Here is a 22,640-nt window from a genome sequence, read left to right as displayed (position 1 = left end):
CAAGGCATTCATTTCCAACCCTTTATTCAAAAACAGAACTAAAATATTTAGAAAGTGCACAAACACATTGCTCCTTGAACATCCCAGAGCTGTTATAATAATAATAAAATAAAATAAAAATGGACTAACACAAAAAACATACACATGTATGCTTTACATCTGCCAAATATATAGACTTTTTTTTTTAAATAAAGTGCCACCTGAGCTGCCAGAACAACAGGGGCGTGTCTAGAGCATTTTAAATGGGGCACTGCCTCAAAAGAGGGTGGCCGGGGGGAGGGGTTGGATACATGATGTTAATAGGTCTATATTATATAGGCTATTAATTGCACAGTGTGAGATTCATTGGTACTCACAGAACTTTGTGAGATCGCGATGAACAAAGAGTGACAGCTTTATTGGTTATGAGCACTCTTTGCAAGCTTTCTAGGCAATCCATTTAAAATGTAGAACTTTGTTTTTTGCCCACACACACGTTGCAAAGTTTTGGGAATGGCATCTGCATATTTATGCGGGATTCGCTCTCGAAGTAGCAGCATATTGATAGCAATAGAAGGGACAAAATATGTGAAAATGTGCATTAAGAGAGCACCCCCACTTATTTCAGAAGCAGCCTTAGTGATTATTTCTGGAACCTGGTTGATATGCTTCTATAATTATATACAAAAACAACAAAATACAAATGCACTACATAAAATAATTTAATAAATGCATATTTACAATTTAAGCACTTAACTAAAATAAGTATTAATAAAATTAATAACTAGAGAAGGCTAACTATATTCAGCTTGATTCCATTTAGTGAGAAAAGCCTACTCTTCACTTGAATTAGAAAAAAAAAGCTTTTCTGGTCTTCAGTGATGCGAGGATAACGTTTGAGCATACACACAATATCTGAGTGAGACCCGAGCCAATTCATAAAAGAACAATGTAGATTTAAAAGCACACGTCCAGTTTTGTGCGAGTGACAGAAATCCGCTTGCGAGTGGAGAGATGCGTGCTCGTGCATTACATGATCGCGTAACATTATGCGCTCTCGACATTTGTCATTTAGATCACCCTAAAATGCCTAAAATTAATAAAGAAGAGAAGTAAGCGGCCCTAGGTAGCTGACTACACATGCCAAGATACGCCAGATGCAGTTAGAAATTTACAAAAAACAAGCCTATCGCAAGACATCTGGTAGAGGGGTCACCTAACCACGTAGACAAGCACCTGCAGAACAATAAATAATTTATAAAAAATAAAGAACAATACAAATCAGAAAATTTAACAGGATTTGTTTGAATGTCAGAACTTGTTCTCTACACTACACTGCAGGCGCACACACTCGCAGATGCACACACTCGCAGACGCACACACTCGCAGATGCACACACTCAAACACACACACACACACACACTTACTTTGTTCAGACACTTTGTATTGCAGTTAACACACTTTTTCTGTTTATTTAGTGTGAAATGCTCCCACACCTTGGATGACTTGGGTCGCACGGATTTCTCTGCCTTCCATGTATCTTTCCTCTACCTCCGCTCGTTTTTTATTTTAGCTCCGCCCTGTCTATGAGGCGCCGAACTCTGCTAGCACCCGTGCGCGAGAGAGACCGAGGCCTGGTTTCACAGACAGGGCTTAGACTAAGCCAGGATTAGGCCGTAGTTCAATTAGGACATTTAACTCATTTTTATAAACATCCTTAGAATAAAACATTACTGGGGTGCATCTTGAGACAAAACAAAGGCACTGATATATTTTGAGATCAGTCAGTGCAAGTTTATTTCAACTGAAACAGCTCAGACTTACAATTTAGTCTAGGACTTAAGCCTTGTCTGTGAAACCGGGGGCGAGTGTGTTCACTCCGCTCCGCGCTCAACTAAAGTTTATTTATTTTATTTTTTTTAATAATCAAACGTCTCCGCGTCGCGCGACACAACGAATCGATTATGAAATTCGTTGCCAACTCTTTTAGTAATCGATTTTTATCGATTTAATCGATTCGTTGTTGCAGCCCTAATCTCTTCTAAACTGAGATTATAGTTTTTGAATCCTCAGAAACCTTTAGCTCCTCTTGCTTAGATTTTGGTCCGCTGTCTCCATTTGTCAAACCATTAGTGAAGAATTGTGTGTTTTTTGATAGCTCTCTAAAATTTAACAAACAGATTAGTTCTTTAATCAAAACCATTTTTTTCCATCTCTGAGTCGTAGCCAAAGTAAAACCATTTCTTTATTTTAAGGACTTTGAAAAAGTGATTAATTCTTTCCCAGACAGCAACATAGTTTTGGCCCAGATCCGGCCCACATCTGGCCCGTGTGAAATCCATGCGGACAGATGTGGGCCGGATCTGGGACGACACTGCTTGCTGTCTGGGTTTGTTTCAACAAGATTAGACTACTGTAACTCCCTTTATATGGGCATTAATCAGTCATCTTTGGCCTGTCTTCAGATGGTACAGAATGCCACTGTCAGGCTTCTTACAGGTGTTCGAAAAAACGAGAACACATTACTCCAGTTTTAATTTCTCTGCACTGGCCTCCAGCCCGTTTCAGAATTGATTTTAAAGTGTTGCTGCTGGTTTTTAAATGTTTGAATGGTCTAGCACCTGAATATTTATTTGATCTCCTCTCCATTCACAATCCAGTAAGGTCTCTGAGGTCATCCAACCAGAGACAAATGTTCTGCAGGCTAGGTTGAAACTGAGAAGTGATCATGCTTTTTCCTTTGCTGCACCGAAATTCTGGAACAGTTTACCTGTTTACACTAGAACTGCTACTGCGGTACATGATTTTAAGGGAAAGCTCAAAACATATCTATTTTCCTTAGCATTTAGCTAATTTGTGTATTTGGTGATTTTTAAGTGTGTATAATGTCATGTTGTAATTGTTTTTATTGAAGGTTTTGATATTTTGTTCAGCACCTTGGTCAACAGTTGTTGTTTTTAATGGTGCTATATAAATAAAGTTGACACTGACATTCTAATTCATATCGCTGTGTGAATTGCATAGTCTGCCTAATTGAATAAAAAAATGAGCCACCATAATCAAGTTTAAACTAAGTGTCATGTTAGCAGTTTGCATTGTATGCAGGAGCAAAATATTAAGCATATTAGCAGCAATGCAATTAGCAGCTAAATGCTAAATGTATTTGTGTTTATACAGCAAGAGCAAAACACAGTTTAGAGCATATGTAATCGCTGAAGACACGCCGATAGTAACAGACATGAAACAGGGTAAATGAAATAAGCATTCTTGAGTATGCATTTTAAAGGGGGATTACCATATACATCGGCATTATCTCAATGTTCACGTTTGTTATTTCTAAGGTCGATGTTTTCATTGTGATGAATGTGTAGCTGATTTCAGCTGTCTGCAATGTCAGAAGCACGGGTAGTGTAGCATTATGGGTAGTGTTGTTCAGAGAAATGTTGTTTGTGTGAAGTGTGCTCTCGCTGTGCTGTGTAGTTCAGAAAACGAAGAAAGAACATTTATATTATGCTTTTATTTCAGTTCATTCTTGGTCAGTCCACCTAGGAGTTTTGTGCACTGTAACTCTGACAACTTTTATTTGAATGAGAGAGTAAAATAGCATGCATAGTCTAACTTTGTCTGTCTTATTGCACGTACATGAATTGACAAGCTGTTTTGCTGCCGCTGGGACTGATGAAGTGCAGAAAGTAACAGCAGTTATCAAATGACTAAATTATGATATTTGCTCAGGTGGGTGCTGGGGTCTTATTTATCGGATTGCAACGTATATTCATTTTGTTACTTAACATTACACATAGTGCTAATTAGAGTTAAGCCAGTCGGTGTGGTAGCCGAGGCTCACATAGTCATAAGCCAATATTGTTAATGGTAGCCCAGGCACACATAGCCATAGGCCACTAGCGTTAAGCCGGTCAGCATGGTAGCCCAGGCACAAATAGCCATAGGCCACTAGCGTTAAGCCGGTTGGAGTGGTAGACCAGGCACACATGGATTGTAATCCATATGGTTCACATGGCTCTTCGGAGCAGCAACAGATCTGATTGTTGGGAGGTGTTTTGTTCTTGTTTTGGCTTGTATTGTCCCTTGTTGTGGGATACTTTGTGATTGTGTGTATTGTAATAAAACAATTGAAAATGTGCTGAAATTTTTGAAAAAACAGCACTTTTGAGGTTAAAGAAAAAGTTAAAAATCTTGTTTTTATTGCATTTTCCAAACTGTTTTTTGGAGTTTGTACATACTAAAACATCACTATGTGGGAAAGTGTATTTTATAATAACCTATGGTAGTTTCAATTTAGAAATGATTCCATTCAAAGCCGTCAGTGACAAAAACAGTTGAGTTTATTAAAGGGTTCTTAGTGCTTCACATGAGGCATAAAGACAACTGTCATGCGGACACCACTGAAACCTTACTTACCTCAATGTTCTCTTCATAAATAGAACTGTCCAAAAGTGCAATTTTAAAGGGAATAGTCTTGGAGCGTTTGGAGCCTTTCTGAGGGGATCTTGGGCTTTTGTTGGACGTTGTTCTGTCTGATGGATCATGTACATCTCCAGAGTCATCATGAGGCTTCACATCCTATAATCAGTATATATTATCAGTTTATATTACATTATATCAGTTTATATTACATAATATTTTTTCCACATCTGTTAATCGTTAAAATATTTTCTTTTTTTTTTTTTGGAAAAAACTCAATTAGGCAGTCATGCGAGTCTACAGGAATGGGTCCTCTTTGTAAAATCATCTGTCTTGTGGTTTCCTTTCTAGGGAACTCCACGCTGCGCCCCCTAGGGGCACTATGGGGAATGCAGTCTGCATGACCGGTGTCTGAAGGACGTGTGAAACAATGCCTTTGTTTTCGTCTTCTAAACAATGCCGCGAGTGGGGCTTGAGGAAGTGACGTCGCCTGCGTCTGCGCAGTGCGACCTGAAGTGAGACACCGGAAACAGAAATACTGCAAAATAATAATAATGCGACTAAACGAGACGAAATAACATTATAACATTTTGTTTCGTCTCGTTTTAGTCAACGAAAATGAAGAGACATTTTAGCATAGTTTTTATTTTGTAAACCACATTTAGTCTCGTTTTTATTTGTCAACAATATTGCATTATACATTTAATTATCGTCATCGTCACATGACCAGCATTTACGTTGCATCTCGTCTCATTTTCGTCACGTGATAAAGGTTCGTTGACGATGATATTTAGTCATAATTTTCGTTGACGAAAGCAACACTAGTGGAGAGCCTCGCTGGTCATGAATATATTTTTTTCAGCACCTAGAGTGGTTATGGGGAATGTCTCTTCCTGTGCTAAGCCAGAGTTTAGCTGTCTGTGGATGGTTATGCTCCAGCCCAGTTTACTTTGTTCTGGAATATGGTGGTCTGAGGGCAGGCATGTTCTAGCCTGGCTCCTTAACTAGGTTGGGTTCCCTTTGGCACAAGTTCTCCCGAATTAAGTGCTGAAGTCTTTGTCTAGGAATCTGCTATTCGACAGTAGCTGTGTTCCAGCTCGGAGACTGCTAATAAAAAATAAAAAAGGTCTCCGTGAGCCCCTTGCATGGACTGTACTGTCTCCCCTTCAGGGTTTTACATAATTTTACACTTGTTTTACACTTCCGTGGTCTGGTCTATCTTCAGCCTTATCTGAGTGAACTGCTATCTGAGAATAGCTGTGTCCAGCCCTCTAGTGTTATGGCCTCAGCTTACATCAGGCTTTGATCACTGACTGTGATGTTTGTGTTCCCTCTTTAGCAAATCATTTACGGAGGGTCCGCATCTCCCTTTTGTGAGCTCCTGTTTAATAACACGGTGCTTAGCTAGCTATCTCCCCTGATAGGGTTGTAAGTACATAGCCCACTCTCTGTGGTCTGGGCAGCTTTGCAGGAAGGCTATCTACGCTAGCTGTGTATTGCTTATTTGGACCGACAAGGATTGGGGTTCTTCTTAGTATCGCCATCTGAAGGTGGTTATATTCCAGCCACGGTTATGGCAGGACGGGTTTACCTGAATACATCGACCTGTGGTTAGCTGTCTTCTGCTGCAGTTGCGGTGAGCCCTCTTATAGAGTGGTCCCCTTTCCTAGAGCCTAGCTATCTGAGGATAGCTATGTGCTAGCTCAGTGATCATTCCCCTGCTTAGGGTTTTAAGCAGCGGTCTCTTGAGCCCTTACCTACACAATGCTGTCTCACCTCTTGGGTCATAAGAAGACAGCCCACTCTTTGTGGTCTGGGTAGTTTCAGTCAGTCCCCCTTCCAGCAGCCCTTCCTAGGAACTATCTGAGGATATCTATGTGCTAGCTCAGTGACTGCTCCCCTTCTTAGGGTCTTTAATTAGCGGTCTCCTTGAGCCTTTGCCTATACAATGCTATCTCCCCTGCTAGGGTTGTAAGTAGATGGCCCACTCTCTGTGGTCTAGGCAGCTCTGTAGGAAGGCTATCTCAGCTATGTTATTCTGGTCCACAAGCCTTAATACGACCTGATCTGATCTGAAGATAGCTGTGTTCTAGCTCAGCAGCTACTCTCTTTACCTGGGATTTAAGTAGCGATCTCTTGAGCTCCTCAAGAGGCTTTCTAGTTAGCCTATTCAGTGGTCTTGTGTATCCAGGCTAGTTCTGCTCACATAGCATAGCTATCTGAGGATAGCTGTGCTCTTAACTTGGGTCGGATGTTCCATTTGATCTATTTAGGTTCCCCCATTTTCGCCATGTTGTGTGAGCGGCCCGTGGCGTCAGTGGCATGGCCCCTTTCTAAGGCTGGTACTCTCCCACCAGAACAGGCATGCGCCTCGGCACGGCGTGGTCGGATTTGGATTTGTGTCGGACATGTAACCATGGTTCCCCCGAGAGGAAACGAGACGCTGCGCCCCCTTGCCATGCCTTCTGCCTGCCTGTCTACATCTCCTTCAGACAGCTAAGTGGATGACGTATTCAGCAGGTGCCCTCTTGTGCTTCCGGACACCTATGTGCTTCCTATGACGTTATGGGCCACGTTGTTTCACACATGCTTCAGACACCGGTCATGCTGACTGCATTCCCCATAGTGCCTCCTAGGGGGCGCAGCGTCCCGTTCCCTCTCGGGGAACCATGGTTACATGTGTAACCAGAGACGTTTTCTTGCCAAATGGTTTCCTGCATGTTGGTTGACTACATTGACTTTGATTTGGTGGACAAGTTTTCAAAGAAAAAAAATAAATGAACAAATGTCTAAAATATTAGTTGGACATTTAAAACAATTAAATTCCCTACCTCTTTTGCCATTTTACCATTAGAGTCTGACTCTGGAATGGTAACTTCAGTACCCTTATGTTGGGGTGTTACCTCAGTCCCAGGCCCTGTCTCAGTCCTCATAGTCACTTTTCCTGAAAAGAGAAAAAAAAAAGTTATTACATTGTTCTCCACATACAGTCATGGCCAAAAATATCGGAACACTTACAATTCTGTCAGAAAATGCAACCTTTCTCTCAGAAAATTGTTGCAGTTGCAAATGTTTTGGTACTCACAAGTTTATTTTTTTGCTTGCATTAGAAATGTTTTTTGCTTTTTGAAGTGTGTTTTGGGTCATTGTCCTGCTGGAAGACCCATGACCTCTGGTGGAGCTTTCTGACACTGGCCACTACTTTGCACCCCAAAATTCTTTGGTAATCATTGGATTTCATGATACCGGACTGTGTTCTTTTGTTTGAAGGCCTCATTTCTTTTTCTGTAAACAGTGCCATGATGTCCTTTACCAAAAAGATTTACGTTTATTTAATCTGTCCACAGTACATTCTCCCAGAAGGATTGTGGTTTTGTCACAAGTTTTGGCAAACTCCAGACTTGCTTTTTTTATGCCTTTGTGTAAGCAGTGGGGTCCTCCTGGGTCTCCTACCATAGCGTCCCTTTTCATTCAGATGGCGACGGATAGTGCGAGCTGACACTGTTGTACCCTGTGTATGCAAATCAGCCTGAATTTGTTTGGAAGTTAATCGGGGTTCTTTATTCACCATTCGAACAATCCTTCGTTGTAATTTTTCATAAATTTTGCTCTTCCATCCATGCCCAGGTAGGTTGGCTACAGTGCCATGGGCTGTAAACCTCTTGATGATATTGCGCACAGTGGACCCAGGAACATTAACATCTCTGGAGATGGCATTGTAGCCTTGAGATTCTCTCCATGTTTTTCCACAATTTTTTTCTCTCAAATCCACATACAACTCTTTATACTTCTTTCTTTTCGCCATGCTCAGTGAGACACACAACACAAAGGTTGAGTCAACTTTTCTCAATTTTAACTGGTTGCAAGTGTAATTACGAAATGCCCACACCTGTTACTTGCCACAGGTGTCTAAATATAAATTACAGCAGCATCACATGCTTGATGTGCTTCCCTCCACGACTGAAGGGAAGTCGTGGCCTAATGGTTAGAGAGTCGGACTCGTAATCCAAAGGTTGCGGGTTCGAGTCTCGGGCCGGCAGGAATTGTAGGTGGGGGGAGTGAATGTCCAGCGCTCTCTCCACCCTCAATACCACGACTGAGGTGCCCTTGAGCAAGGCACCGAACCCCCAAATGCTCCCCGGGTGCCACAGCATAAATGGCTGCCCACTGCTCCGGGTGTGTGTTCACGGTGTGTGTGTGTTCACTGCTGTGTGTGTGCACTATGGATGGGTTAAATGCAGAGCACGAATTCCGAGTATGGGTCACCATACTTGGCCGTATGTCACTTCACTTCACTTCACTTGAAAAGCAATTATTTCTTACAATTTTGACAAGGTGCCAATAATTTTGTCCAGTCCATTTCTGAGTTCTGTGTGAAATTATCAAGTTTGACTTCTCTTCTCTGTTTTTATGTTGTTGCAGTGCAAACAAAAACAATAAGCACGTGAATACCAAAACATATGCAATTGGAACAATTTTCTGAGAGAAGGGTTGCATTTTCTGACAGAATTGCAAGGGTGCCGATATTTTTGGCCATGACTGTATCTGTATGCCTCCTTAAAAAAAACAGTATGATTAATGCTACTCAGCTTTCAGTGCTAAATCACATCTTTGATTGCAGTAAAAAAGACAACTCAAAAATATGCAGATATATGAAAAATTATGCCTTTCCTATTGTAGATACAGAGATAAATGAGAAAAACTATATAATTAGCTTTGGCAGTCTTTTACATTCTGTCCTTATTTTGAGTATGTTTGTTTGTCTTGTGTTAAAGCACCTAGCTTTGTCTTTGTGTTGGCCATTGTAGCGTCTGCTTATGATCCTTGATGGTCATTGTGGTTTTATGTCTTAGAGACCCCTTTTAACCTGTGACATTAGCTAAATAACTCACAGACCTGGCCCCAAATTCTACATTTATATTGTGCGTAATTGCCAGTGGTTGTTCCCCCCACTGTCAGATGCTAGGCAGAATTGACTATCTGTTCTGTTACAACCCTTTACTTGTATTAGTTTGACTCTAAACGCCTATATTCAGGTGTATGAATGTATCTCTGGTTTAATATATGCTAGATGGTTCTTTCTTCATATCAAAATGATCTGCTCTTCATTTCTCAAACAATGATGTACACTGTGAACTCGTGAAATGCATCATAATATTCCTACAGCACTGTGGGAAGAATTACACTGGTCCAGCAGAAGTCATAAAACATGCAAATGAGGTGTAAGTGAGACAAAGGAACACTCTCCCGCCAAAACTATGTGCGTTGTTACTGGTCGAACTGACCAGAAATGGGCGTTGCTGGACCCAGATAAAACTCCTTCCACACCCAAAAAGACCTTCTCTCTTTTCTTATCTCTTGGGTGCCCTAGAGACACGCATATCACAGTGGAAACTTAGCGACTCCCCTTCGGGGGGAGTCCGAGCTCCTGGCAGCTTTGAGCTCAGTAACTTTGGCGACTTAACTTCGGACCAATCAACCCGTGGCTGGAATGACAAAGCTTTCACTCCTAAAGGAATTCATCAAGAATTAAGAAACACATTGCAACAAACCAGTGCAAGCAACCGCTTGATAATGTTTAGATGCGCTTCTAGGCTTCGACCACTTTTGATTAAGGTGATGTAATTCTTTGATGGTTCTAACAGGTTGTGTCAGCTGATGTGCAAATCCTGCCATTATACTCTTTCTCTCCCTTGCGCGTGCACGCGAGCGTGCTCTCTCTCTCACTCTCTCCATGCCTTCCTTGCGTCGGCATCTGTGTTTAATGTATGCATGTTTGTGTTTAGTTCAATGTTACATGTACCCCTGTAGTGTAGTTTAATAAACATCCATATGTATTCACACTTGGTTGTCTGTGTCTGCAGCTCACAGAACGAGGTCACTTTAACGTTCCGGTTTTGTTACACGCTCTATGAGCGACGTGTTAAGAAGGAGATTATTCTCAGTGACCAGAGAAATAATTTTCCTTAGAGTCAATAGACGACTGAAACTATCCGTACTGCGGACGAACAAATCATTTTATTGTACTGTTAATGCTACAGTTAATTCCTGAAGATGAATATATAATTGATAACAACCCGTTATGATAAATTATGTTCATCTTACTTTGAGCTAATTTGCTACACCATGTATGGACTCCTCTTGTCCTGCCTCCTTGTTTTCCCTTTACCATGCCACTTAGTTAGCATGTGTCTAGTCTTTGCTTGGGCAGTTGCACTTACCTTTTCCTCATATGCTTTCCTCTCTATATTGTGCTTCTTTTCCTCTTGTGTTTGCTGGATTGTGTGTGTTGCAAAAGTACACAAAGACAAAACCAATAAATAGACATGACTGAAGACTCAGAGCTAGACAGCACAAATTGTGCCTGAGTGTTTGGGGTATTGTCTGTGCATTTTTTTTTTTTTTGTGTGTGTGCCTGACTTTCCACTGTCTTTACAGTGGAGTCTGTGCTGCCAGCATTCACCTGACTTCAGTCTTCCCTCTCTAGTATTGATCCTTACATTACATGTCTGGTTGCTTTTATAACTTCCTCTTGGCTGTTACCACCTGTTTGGACTGCTCACTGGTTACTGACCCTTGCCTGTTGCTGACTTCTGTCTTGAGCTGGCTGTCTATGCACTGTTGTCTGTGTGCACAGCTTCTGATTCCTCTGCTCATCAGACTTTTGGATTATTTCTGCCCTTTTGGACCGGCTGTTGTTTGCACTGCCTACCCAGCTGTTTGACACAGTGTTATGGACTTGCAGTACTTTGATCGGTCCCACGTTATATTAGGTGGCCTTAACTAATATGTATTTACATTTAAATTAATAATTTGATACAATGCACTTATTGTGTACATACCTGTTTTTACATTGTATGTATATATTTAAAAATACCTATATGTAATTACATCTGTAATTAATTTATGTAATTACATTTATAATTACACTGTTAACCCATCCCTTACACCTGTCACCTGTAACCCTTACAAACCTGTCCCTAACCTTAACCATATCCCACCTCAATAGCAGCAAAAGTGTTTTGAAATACAATATGACCACAATAAGTACATTGTACTTATTTTTTATTGTAAGTACATAGTAGTTAAGGCCACCTAATATAAAGCGTGACCCTTTGATCTAATGGAAAAATATCATATCACGATTTTATTTTTTTAATATCACGATTCACAATTTTATCACGATTCTTTGTCATGTTAGTTTTACTATTTTGGTTTTACAAGTTGTCTGAGCATTACAGCCAAACTAGAAAGACAAAGATGCATGGCAGATATTTAGGCCAAAGTGGGCGAAGATAAAAAATCTTTGTCATTATTTTATCTTTCTTATTAAAAAATAAGAACAAAGATACACATTACAAATACACATAATATACAAATAAAACAAACAGTGCTTTATTTTCAGGTACAATAGGTGTATTTAGCAGGAGCATTCAATGAAATGAATGAACAAGTATAAAAATAAAACACTAGATAGACTGATTCCTAAAGCAACTGTATTAAAGTTTTTCAGTCAAGAATACTGAGTGATTTTTCTCTTTGCGTTTTTCTGTTTTGTTAACGTTAAATGAATAGTTCCCCCAAAAATAAATATTCTGTCATCTGTCTGTCAATTCTGTCATAATGTTTTATTTTTATACCATAATTTACACAGAAGTTGTTTTAAACCTGAATGAGTTTATTTCTTCTGCTGAACATAAATGTTATTGTGAAGAAGGTGGAAAACCAAACAGTTGCTGGTCCACAGTGACTTCCATAGGATTTTTCTTTCCTACTATCAATGTGGACCAGTTTGATTACCCTCAGTCTTCAAAATATCTTATTTTGGGTTCAGCACAAGAAATTAATAGAGGTTTGGGACAACATGTGAGTGAGTAAATAATGACAGAAATTAAATTTTAGGGTGAACTATACCTTTAATGACAGTCGACAGCATGTTTAGTGTCCTGTCCCTTTAAGACATACATGCATCTAATATACAGGCACGCATCTGTTTCTCTCTTAACTATTCGCATTCATTTTGGAGATGACCAACTGAGTCTGTATGTAAACCTTGTGTGTGTTTGACAGTATTAGCGCAAAAGATAATTTAGTTGAGCAATCAGGCGCTGTTAGACAGGGTTTTTCGTGTGCGTGCTTCAGGTGTATGCGCTCAGAAAAAGCGCACGTCAGACCAGCGCGCAAATTAAACATTTAACCAGCAAGGCTTGTGTGCAAATAATGTACTTTTGCGATCGCGAATAAGTGCAGTGTCCTGTCAGAGTAACTCTACTGCTGTATGTCGTGTTGTACAGTATATAGAGACGGAGACCAGAACTGTATTTGACATAATGTGTTCTGTAGCACGATACTACCATATTTCTTCAAAAGCAGATCGTGGAGACATTTTTATCGTCCACGATCAAAAATCGTCATATCGTACACCCCTAATTCAACCGTATACAGATGACAGTGGACAACAATGTATTGTGAAAATTTGTACCACAAAGCACTGAAAGCAAAGCATCTGATATCTGTAAAGACAAAACAGAGGTTGGTCTACTACATGGGAATATTTTCCACAGAAAACCTTGCCATTTAAAACTGGTTCCACTGCAACACCACTATTCTGTTCACTGATTTTGTAATGAATACTGCATCCAAAAATGGAAAGCAATTTCTAGATCTAGTCCAAGATCTAATCCATGGGTCCTCAAATAGTAGACTACGGTCTGGTTCTGGATCCTGGCTTGGTTCCACCCGGACTGTGAGACCATTTCTACTGTTTAGAGTGAGCAGCATGTCAAAATGACAGCTGTACACACAATGCTATATCCTTTAATTCTTAGTCCTTTCCTGGTCCATGTGGATTCCTTCTCTCCCCTGCTAAAGACATAAAACTTTACAAAAATTACAGATGATATTTTAACAACAGAGGCGCAGTACACAGCAAAATATTTTTTGATCCGCCTCGGAGCGGATAAATCTAATGTTCTGATGTGGTGGCTGTCAGTCACTGCACTGGTGTGGATACTGAACTTCAGAATCACAGATTCTAGCCTACATCTTGGAAGTACGACCCAAATAAGAATTTTCACTGGATATTGTCATCTGAACAAGTAACAAGTCTGACACTTTTGTTCTGACCAACTGAGGAAAACAACATTGCAAATAAATCACGCTACCAATGGTGATTAAATCTAACGATCGCTTGGCTCATATCACATCAAAACATGCAAATTATTATTGTTATATTTTGTTCTCAAAATGTTAATGTTAACAACATCAGCATTGCGTGACTATGTGTTTGTAGTGTGTGTTAGCGTTACATGTAGATTTCAATTTCTGTACAATCTAATCTCTAATTATCATACCAATCGAATTCCATATAAAGAAACTGTTTTAACCCAAAAAGCAAATTATTCTTCCTTAGAACTGGTTCTCTTTAAAATACAACTTGTGTACTCTCATGTGGGCAAGGCCTATCTGTAATCAGATGCACATTTAAAACTAAAATATAATCTAATTTCAGTCACTTACATGTGTTTAATAAACATATAATCCTTTCTGGATTACAATCCGCCATCAAAATGATCAATTTAATTAGGCCTATTCCAGCTGCTGTGAGAAAAGGCTATTAATGATCCGCCACCTGCAGTACCCTCACATGTGATACAGCCTACTAGCCAGGACACCATTCTTTGTAAACCCTAGAAATGGTTGTGCGTGAAAATCCCAGTAACTGAGCAGATTGTGAAATACTCAGACTGGCCCGTCTGGCACCAACAACCATGCCACGCTCAAAATTGCTTAAATCACCTTTCTTTCCCATTCTGACATTCGGTTTGGAGTTCAGGAGATTGTCTTGACCAGGACCACACCCCTAAATGCATTGAAGCAACTGCCATGTGATTGGTTGATTAGATAATTGCATTAATGAGAAATTGAACAGGTGTTCCTAATAATCCTTTAGGTGAGTGTAATTACAGCACATGTTCCTGTGGAACAATTGCACATCATTTGTAGATCTTGTTTACACGTTACAAATGATCTGTAGGTGTATAATATAAAATGTTTCCGGTTACAGGTTGTTTGTGTGTATATATATATTTACGCGCACACAACTGGAAACCATAAAGTTTGTAAAACATTTACAACTGATGAGTAGTTACACTACACTAGATTAGGGAATGCAGAAAGCTTTGTAAATGATTTATAATGTTTATTGAGATAACAGTACAATGATGACATTTCAATGATTTATAAGTGATTAATAATATATTAATTAGTAACTTAATTATTAATTAACCATTAAGGATCTGTTTGGTTATTTCATGATGCTATTTTTTAAAGATAATTTATGACAGATTTGTAAATCGTTAGCATATTACTTAATCATTTGTGAATGTATAGTCATGTTTGTAAATGATTAGTTCATCATCCTCTAATCATTTGTAAATGATTTATAATAGGGATGCACAATATTTATCGGACCGATAAATTATCGACCTATATGAGAGAAAATTACGTCATTTTTATTGCTCCGATAAATAAATTAAATCCGATAACTAGATCCGATAAAGTATGCTTGCTGGTAAATCAATCAATCAGTCTGATTGATCTGAGATTCATCTTCTTTCCGAATGCAAGTGATTGCAGCTTTAAACTGCAGTGACTCTCAGCATGTGTTGTGCTCATTATGTCATCATTTGCGAACATGTCTTCGCCGGTCTGTAAGTTTTTCTCGGTGGCAGAGGAGGACAATGCAATTGCTATTTCCAACGCATGTTCAGCAAGGATTCCGAAAGGAGGAAAGAAAGGCATCAAGTAGGGTTGTGACCGTGAGGACATTTTCCCACTGGTTAATCGACGCGTGTCAACACCTTACCGGTATCACCTCGGTGGATGAGGGGTGGACGTTGTTTGAGTCTTCTCTCTTTTCCTCGTTTTCCTTCGGTTTTAAATAGCTTGTAAGCTCTGTGCGTGTTTTATTTTCACTTTCAAATTAGTGGCAATTCGGCGTCAAGCCGTTGTTTGTTTTTAGTTCGCTTGAGTTTTCTCACTTTCCTTTGCTTAAATAGCTTGTAAAAGCACCGTGCGTATTTTATTTTCATTTTTAAATGAATGGCAATTCGGCATCAATTGCTTGAATTCAATTCAAGCAACAACAAAATACAACATAGAACATATAGCTAACTTTTATTAATAAAACAAATAAAAATACACCATGCTATATGCCTAATATAAAATAACAGATAACTTACAAATTTTAAATATGCATGGTAGGCCTACACAAAACTGAAAATCAGTAAAGACTGAGGAACAAATAATTATAAAACGTAGAACGTTTATTAGTGAGATGGAAAGTTTTGAGGCACGGACTCATACACCTTGATGTAAAATAATGGGAAAAATATCACAGTTTAAATAAAATAAAAATCAGCAAATACCGTGGAACCAAATAAATGAGAAACGAATGTTTAAAAAATAAATAAATAAATAGACCTTCCAATATCACCTTAGATAAATGGCAGGTCAACAGGCTTTTCAAAATCCAAAAATATTTTTAAAACAGGCGCTTTTACATTTGGTTTTGAAACTCTTCTGCCATCGTCTTGTCTTTTTCACCTCACTCTTGTCAGTCAGCTCGACTCACTCTCCTCAGTTGATAAATGAAATCTGATCTGTGATGCGCGACTGTCGTTCGTTTGGTGTGCTGCATTGAGCAACCGCGTTCAGTTTTAATTGTAGTGTCTGTTCTCTAACTGAACTAAATGATTTTTATTACTATTAAAAAAATCAAAATGACAGTGAGGGACGGTGCTGCGGTGGGCGAGTGATAACCGGTGTTGCGACTTAACAACCTTGGTATGAGGATGCACTTTATTTTTGTTGAGCATGCACTTTTGTTTTTCATTTTTTTCCGAGGCTGACAAATGTCAATGCATTTTTTTTATAATGTATTTGAAAACACGTGACTTAAAGACAGTGTTGTAAAAGTTACTTCCAAACTGTAATACATTACAGATTACTTGTTACTGTTATTTAAAAGTAATTCCTTACCTTACAATATTACTGTCTCAGAATTGTAATGCGTTACATGACTCCTGTATTACTTTTGAGTTAGTTTCACCAAAATATCTACAGAAGTAGAACTTAACGTTCTAAAATGACAAAATGTACTAGAGCTCTGCCCTAATGGCAAAGTGTTTATATTTCGTTCCGGCTTTTTATTAAGATCATTTAGAAAAAACGTTTGGAGCATTTTTTTGTTCATTAAATAAGTTTTTTTCTTTCTTAAAGTACCGACCAAGCGGCCAGTGGCAGACCGGCAGGCTGATCATAGCTTATGTTTGATCAATTTAGCCTTCTCAAATCATCATGACTTGCCTAAAATAAAATCTATAGATATATTAAAACAGTTCAAGCATATAACAATGTTTAAACTTTAAACCTAGATAAATGTGCGCTGCATCCAGTAGTTTGTGCGGAGAGTGGAAGCTAAAGCGCAGGACATGGAGGCACCAGCGCAATCAATTACAATTTTTTTTCAATGGAAACAACTTGCGCCATAATTTTTGCTCATAATAAACGTAAGAGTAATGCATCATTCTGAACTGTAAAGGGTCTACTTTTATTTGTGTGCACTCACAATATCAACAAAACGTCCTTTTATCTTGAACAGGAGCGCTTCACAAAAATGAACCGAAATACATACCTCACAGACATGATAAATATATCTAAAGAAAGCTTTAAATTGCAACTTAACGAAATAAATAAAAATGAAAACAAAAAACTATTTAATATAATCGTTATCCGTGAAGATGCACTTCTCTCAAAAGGCGCGTCTAACGAGGAGATGGCGAATCCTTACTATTTCCCCCGGACACATTCATGGTAATTACTTTTGCTGAGGCTTTTGCTTTATTGCGTGTATTTGAAGCAGAACTCTTCATCTGTGCTGACGGCTCGCTGCTGCTGCGGGACACTAAACACCGTCGAGTCGCTCGTGACAGTCGCTGTGGCACGGATTCATGTTGTTTCCACCAGCGCGGCAATTTCTTTTCATCAATAATTGATGAATGTCTAAAATATAAAGATAAAGAGAAGCCTAAAACAGGCCCGAGGCCCAGCCCGCGTCTGAACTATGACGTTAATATTGGCCCGAAGCCCGGCCCTAGGGACATAAAAAAGTAGGAGCCCGACTTTAAATTATTATTTTTTTTAAAATAAAAAATAAAAAACTGTAATGCATTAATTTTTTAACGCCTTACTCCCAACACTGCTTAAAGACTATATAACTTTCTCATCCTCGTGCACTAAAAACGTTGAATAGATGCATTTCTTTATGCATGAAATATTTGAATATAAATTTGTTGTTAATGAGTTGTTAATTGCAGATAAACCATAGTTCTGTCATAATTCTGTTAAACCATTTCTGTTGCAAAGTATTGTGGTGCCTTACACAAAAAATAAAAAACATTTGAAGAGTCAGGACTGATGTTTGCTATAGTTAGGCCAGAGCTACTAAAATATCAGTTTAATCAGCGAATCTTAGATTTTGTAGTCTCCTGGGTGCACAAAATGCAGATTATATGAAAATTATAATATAAAAATTATATATATATATTTATATATATATACCAGTATCGGCAATGAGAAGGACTTAATTATCGGTTATCGGTTAAAAATTTTCATATCGTGCATCCCTAATTTATAACAATCTACACAACATAGATAAAAATATTAACATATGACTTATTAATCATCTATGAATGCATAGTCATGTTTTGTAAATGATTAGTTCATCATAAACTAATTACTTGTAAATGACTTGTAAATGAATTAACAAAACATACACAAATTATTAGCATATCACTTATTAATTGCTTATGAATGTTTTGTAAATGATTAGTTCATCATTAACTAATCACTTAAAAATGACAACTGAACGTTATTATAAAGTGTTACTATCAGTTTTGCATTTGTCAACACTATTGGGTAGTTTTAGGGTTGTGTTTGGTGTAGGGCATATTTCCAACACGATAAGAGCATTAATTTTTAGTGACGGTCCCCGGATATTTGAATTCTGAACCGCTGCAATACGTACCTGAAGCAACGTAATAAAAACACAGCAATACTACCTATATCAACGTAATAAAAACCTGCCAGGGTTTATGTATTGAACCCGTGTTTTAGCACCACTCAGTGGACATTTCTCTTTGAAACTGCGACGAAATGTGCAGTAAGGTACGTAAAAACAGTCTCGCTAAAAATTGCCCCAGGTACATTTATGCCATTAGACCAGGTTGCAATTTACAGGTGGTAGGCAATGAAGGCCACAATTATAAGAAAATATTACAAGAGACCTTTCTACTGATTACACCAGAAGAAAGATACCAAGAGTTTCTGTCCACCTGTGTGAACATGCCATAGTCCTACTGCAGAGAGGCATGAAGACTGCAATTGTGGTCAGAGCAATAAAATGCAATTTCCATAATGTAAGACACCTAAGACCCATTTCACACATCCTCTGTTTGCAGTGCAGATGTGGTGCATATTTTTTTCTGTTCCCATATTAACAGATTAGAGCATTCACACTGCACACGGATGTGGTCCATCAATGCATTCCAGTTGCGGTGCATATGCAGCAGTGCAGTGATTGTTTCCACATCGAGACTGTGCTATTTTTGCTGTGCTTCAAGCACTAAATCAAAATAAAACTGTACTGTTCGTGGCAAAAATGAACATGGATTGACACAAAATTGTAGCAATTACACCATAAATTCATATAAACTCTAATACAAAGTTATGGCATGAAACTCTAGATGTCGCAGTCCAATATGAATATGCAATGAATATGCAATGAAATTTTCAATGATGATGATGATAATACAAACTTTATTATAATTATAATAATATATAGTTGCAGATTAAATTCAATTTTAAAAATTCTAACATTCATTTGAATCACAGCTGAAGCACACTTTCCCCCGGTTTCATAAACAAGGCTTAGTCCTAATCCCAGACTAAAATGTAAATCTGAGCTCTTTCAACTGAAAGACACTTGCACTAACTGATCTTAAAATATGTCTATGCATTTGTTTTGTCTCAAGATGCACACAAGTATTGTTTTTTCTAGGGCATGTTTATAAAAACTACTTAAATGTCCTAATTGAACTATTGCCTAATCCTGTTTTAACCTAAACCCTGTCTGTGAAACCAGGCCTTAAATTTAAAGCGAGAGATACAGGTGAAGTTGGCTTATTGTTTCAGAGCTATGTCACTGTGCTCACAGTTTATTGGCTCCAATATCTGTTTGTAATGAATTCGGTCCGTGACTTTCCGTCCGATTGCCACCAGAGGGCGCCCTTCCATTATATTGACTTTTACACCACACGTTACACATCACCGTGTGCTACATTTCCCATCATCCATTGTATTGATTACACACAGCTGTAACCAAAAACACGCTCACCTGAAAGCTATTACATGCACTATATAACACCCACTCAGATCCTTCTCAAGTTGCCAAGTACTGTCTGCGTTTATCGCTCTCCAAGTGATAGTACTTTACGGAGCCACTTCATTGTCTGAGTTTTAGTCTAGTTTATCCTGTTTATTATCCTGAGTAATTTGTGTCTTTATCCTAGCCTGTGTATCTCGTTTCTTCGTTATCTCCACCTGCCCTGAAGTTTATAGCCTGCCTAGGATTGCTCTCTCGTCTTGTCGTTTGGACTCAGTTTTGTACCTCGCCTGGATTATCATCGTGTTATAGGATTACCCCTCTTGTCAAGCCCACTGGATATTGTTCGCCGATCGAAGAACACGCCTGTTTACTTGAGTATACTTGTTTGCCATTTGTTTGACCCTGCCTGTGTTTTGACTATGTCTATTGATAAAAGCTTGCATATGGATCCGCACACCTCACGTCTCGTCGGCTCCGTTACACTGTTTGTGATTTGTGACTGAAAACATAACTTGTCCTGAATCATATTCATCTTCAAAGTAGAGGAAATACAGTTAAATTAAACTGAAACTTACCTGGTCAAATGGTTAAACCCTGTTTGGCTGACCAGTGGCAGTTGGTGGAGAAATTTGGAAACCTGTTTAAAAACAGTTTGAAATCATTATTTTTGCACTTCCATTTGGTCCCACCAAAATTTTAATTACACACTTCACGTTCAACTACAGTCAACCTTCTCAATACATAACTATTTATTTTTTATTGTAGCTTTATTTTTGGCTCAGTTACCTGCAGTGGCACATTCAATAAGAAAATTGGTAACACTTTAATATAGGGATCAATTCTTACTATTAACTAGTTGCTTATTAGCATACCTATTAATAACATATTGGCTGTTTATTAGGATTTATAAAGCACATATTTTGCACGGTCATATTCTACATTCCTAATCCTGCACAATACCTAAACTTAACAACCCTTACTAACTATTAATAAGCAGCAAATTAGGAGTTTATTTAAGGCAGAAGTCATAGTTAATGGTTTGTTAATAGTGAGAATTGGACCTTAAAATAAAGTGTGATCAGAACATTTATAAACTTAACTGTTAAATCCCACACCCATTAAAACTGTGCCACCTCAAGAAGATGTTGAGGTTCTCATTGGTTTGTTGGCATGTGGGTGATTTCATGTGCAAGAAAAGCTGTCCACAAATTGTTTGCCTAAGTGGAAAAGTGTGTTGTTGCCAGATCTCGGTTACCGGCAAAAAAGAATGCATTTGATGCTAAATTAACTCCACTAAAGACACCTTGCAGAATGCCACTCTTGACCAATAAGAACATAAAAGGCTGACATAAACATGCTAAAACAAATTTGAGTACACATCGAGTTCTGAAAGAATGTTCCATAGAATGGTGTAACCAAAAAGGAACTCGTTGGACCTAAGAATTAGCAGTGTGTCTGGTGCAAAAAAGGCAAGGCTTATAAGCAGAAGAACAGCATCCCCATGGTCAAACATGAAGGTGAAATAGACGTGTTATGGGGGTACTTGGCTGTCACAAGAAAATGAAAATCTTGGCTGTATGAAGGACATTATGGATTCTTTGAAGTATCAGACAATTTTGGCAATATCCCAGTGTGTGTGTGTGTGTGTGTGTAAAATAATTATAATTTAATGAAATTAATATAAAACATAAATTTGTAAATGTTCCAGTGTGCAGGTATTTTTTGTGTTTTATATAAGATAAAATACAGAATTGTATTGTACAGTAATGAGTTGTTATAAAATAAGATATAATTAAATTTTTTTCATTAAGGTCTACTAAAATTTTTGTTCAGGTAAGTATTATAGCCTACAAAAAAAATCTTATAAAATAACCAAATGTACAATAACACTGCATAGTTGTCACTGTATAATTTGATAGATTAATGCTTATTAAAGCTAACATTATTCAGTTTAAGAGCGAAGTCATTTTCTGTTTGCATTTTGTTGTTTGATTAACATTTATTTATTCCTTTATTTAACCGGGGGCGGGGGGATGGGGGGGTCATATTGAGACTATAGACTCTTTTTCAAATGGTCCCTGGGGACATTGATGGCCCAGGGGACTGCATATATACTGACACACATCGAATTTTCTCGCAGCTGTTCATGTAACGAGGCGAACAAGACGTGAGACGTGCGGGTCCATTTGCAAGGCTTTATTCAAAGACGAGGTCAGAAAACAAGAAAGGTTCATGCAATGGCAAACAGGAACATCACAGGCAAGACAAAGTTATCCTAGGGCAAGCGTGGGTCGACGATCGGCGAACAATATCCAACAGGGCAAGGCAGAGAGATAATCCAGGTACACGAGCAATAGTCCAAGAGAGGTGCAAACAGAGTCCAAATGGCAAGGCAAAGGATAAATCCAGGAAACACAGGCAAGAATCAAAACACTACAAAACACGCAAGGCAAGGCAAGACTATGACAACTAAGTGGGCTCCATAAAGTAGCTATCGCTTGGAGAGTGATATACGCTGTACAATACTCGGCAATGACAGAGAGGAAGTCCAAGGTTTATAAAGTGTGTGTGATTGTGTGATCAGCTGTGAAATCAGAGCAATGTGAGATTGGTGACAGCTTTGTGTCGTCAGTGCAATGGATGATGGGAAATGCAGTCCAGAGGTGACGTGCAACAGTAGTGTAGTGCAAATTCTGCAAAAGTCAATATGGTGAGCGAGTGACCTCTGGTGGTGAGTAAACGGAAGTTCATGGACCGGATTCATGACAGTTCATAAACTAAAGAAATA

General features: G+C 38.6%; 1 protein-coding gene across 2 annotated transcripts in view; it reads right to left on the bottom strand.

Moving 5' to 3' along the window:
- LOC306856922 (band 4.1-like protein 1) overlaps positions 1-22,640 on the bottom strand; it is a 211,815-nt gene that overhangs the window by 151,158 nt on the left and 38,017 nt on the right. For both annotated transcript variants that reach the window (XM_079396478.1, XM_079396479.1), the window contains exons 2-4: positions 20,428-20,489; positions 7,236-7,348; positions 4,402-4,563 (exon numbers count right to left, since the gene is read on the bottom strand). In XM_079396478.1, coding sequence (XP_079252604.1) covers positions 4,402-4,563; positions 7,236-7,337 — 264 coding nt within the window. In that variant the 5' untranslated portion in view covers positions 7,338-7,348; positions 20,428-20,489. The remainder of the gene's footprint in view (positions 1-4,401; positions 4,564-7,235; positions 7,349-20,427; positions 20,490-22,640) is intronic.

Source organism: Barbus barbus (assembly GCF_936440315.1).
Source record: "Barbus barbus genome assembly, chromosome: 37".
Lineage (NCBI taxonomy): Eukaryota > Metazoa > Chordata > Actinopteri > Cypriniformes > Cyprinidae > Barbus > Barbus barbus.
Note: the sequence above shows the minus strand (reverse complement) of the source record. Positions and strands in the feature narration are given on the sequence as shown.